Source organism: Gekko japonicus, unplaced genomic scaffold, assembly GCF_001447785.1.
Source record: "Gekko japonicus isolate JY-2015 unplaced genomic scaffold, Gekko_japonicus_V1.1 scaffold585, whole genome shotgun sequence".
Taxonomy (NCBI): domain Eukaryota; kingdom Metazoa; phylum Chordata; class Lepidosauria; order Squamata; family Gekkonidae; genus Gekko; species Gekko japonicus.
In genome coordinates this window covers 164,795-165,851 of record NW_015170291.1, presented here as the reverse complement: position 1 = coordinate 165,851, position 1,057 = coordinate 164,795, and the positions used below count along the sequence as shown (strand labels likewise).

The 1,057-nt window shown below is 45.2% G+C and overlaps 1 protein-coding gene across 1 annotated transcript in view; it reads left to right on the top strand.

The window, feature by feature from the left end:
- POF1B (premature ovarian failure, 1B) overlaps nt 1-1,057 on the top strand; it is an 84,084-nt gene that overhangs the window by 68,615 nt on the left and 14,412 nt on the right. The window contains exon 17 of the mRNA XM_015417891.1: nt 715-789. Coding sequence (XP_015273377.1) covers nt 715-789 — 75 coding nt within the window. The remainder of the gene's footprint in view (nt 1-714; nt 790-1,057) is intronic.

The window sequence follows — 1,057 nt, the reverse complement described above, 5'->3', positions numbered from 1 at the left end:
CGCTTGCGACTTGGTGGCATGTTATTTTCTTTGGTACAGAAGTGGCACGGATGCTGTGTGAATCTTCCTTCTCACTGCCCTGTTCTGAAGCATCTGAGCGCGTCACGGGATGTTTCCCAGTGAAATTTGTGGCCTGGTGTACACACTGCAGCTGCCGCACAGGGATTGTGTTAATAGTTCTGTGGGCAGTTACAGTGAAGTTTTCATGTTCAGCAGCTCACTGCGCAGAGTGGATGAATTTCCAAGGCCACAGCTGATGGGTAAAAGGGAGATGGCCTAAGGAGTTGAGTAACAATTTTGCTGGGAACTGCAGGAAGTGTCAAAACACTTTCCCAACAGAAAGGATGGATAAAAAGTCATTTGGGGGTGACTTTTCTTGGGCTTGCAAGGGACTCAGCTGTCAGCATGCTTTTAATGAGTTGCATGCAGGTGGCTTGCAAAGAACAAAATGGGACGAAATGTGCCCCTTCAAATGGTCCAGTTTCCCAGTGATGTCTGCCCAGGTAGATTCCCGGTGGAAGAAAGGCTTAGGTAAATTACATTAACAGTGTTGTCGTCCCCCATTTCAGAACAGTAAGTCTGGCTTTTAGTTCTTCTGGTTACTTTGTGCTTGATACAAGCAGTATTTTGCTGTTTAAGAAAGTAAGATCATCTTCAAATGTAAAGTGAAAAGATCTAAGACTAATTCTCTTTTCTTTCCTGTTTTTTAATTAGTCAGAAGATATTGAGAGTTTGATTCCTAGAGGGCTTTCAGAATCAACCAAGCAGCAAATCCGTTACCTCTTGCAGGTAGGGCTGTGGGTGGGTAGACACAAAAATATAACGTGAATATGTGCGTGGCTTTACGTTGTGAGAAGGCTTTCTCATTTTAATCTGAAGTCATGCAAATAAGAACGTAAGAAGAACCCTGCTGGATCAGACCAGTGGTCAGTCTAGTCCAGCATCCTGTCTCACATAGTGGCCAACCAGTTCCTCTGGAGGGCCGACAACAAGGCATAGAGGTCGAAGCCTTCCCCTGATAAGAACATCTGAAGAGCCCTGTTGGATCAGACCAGGG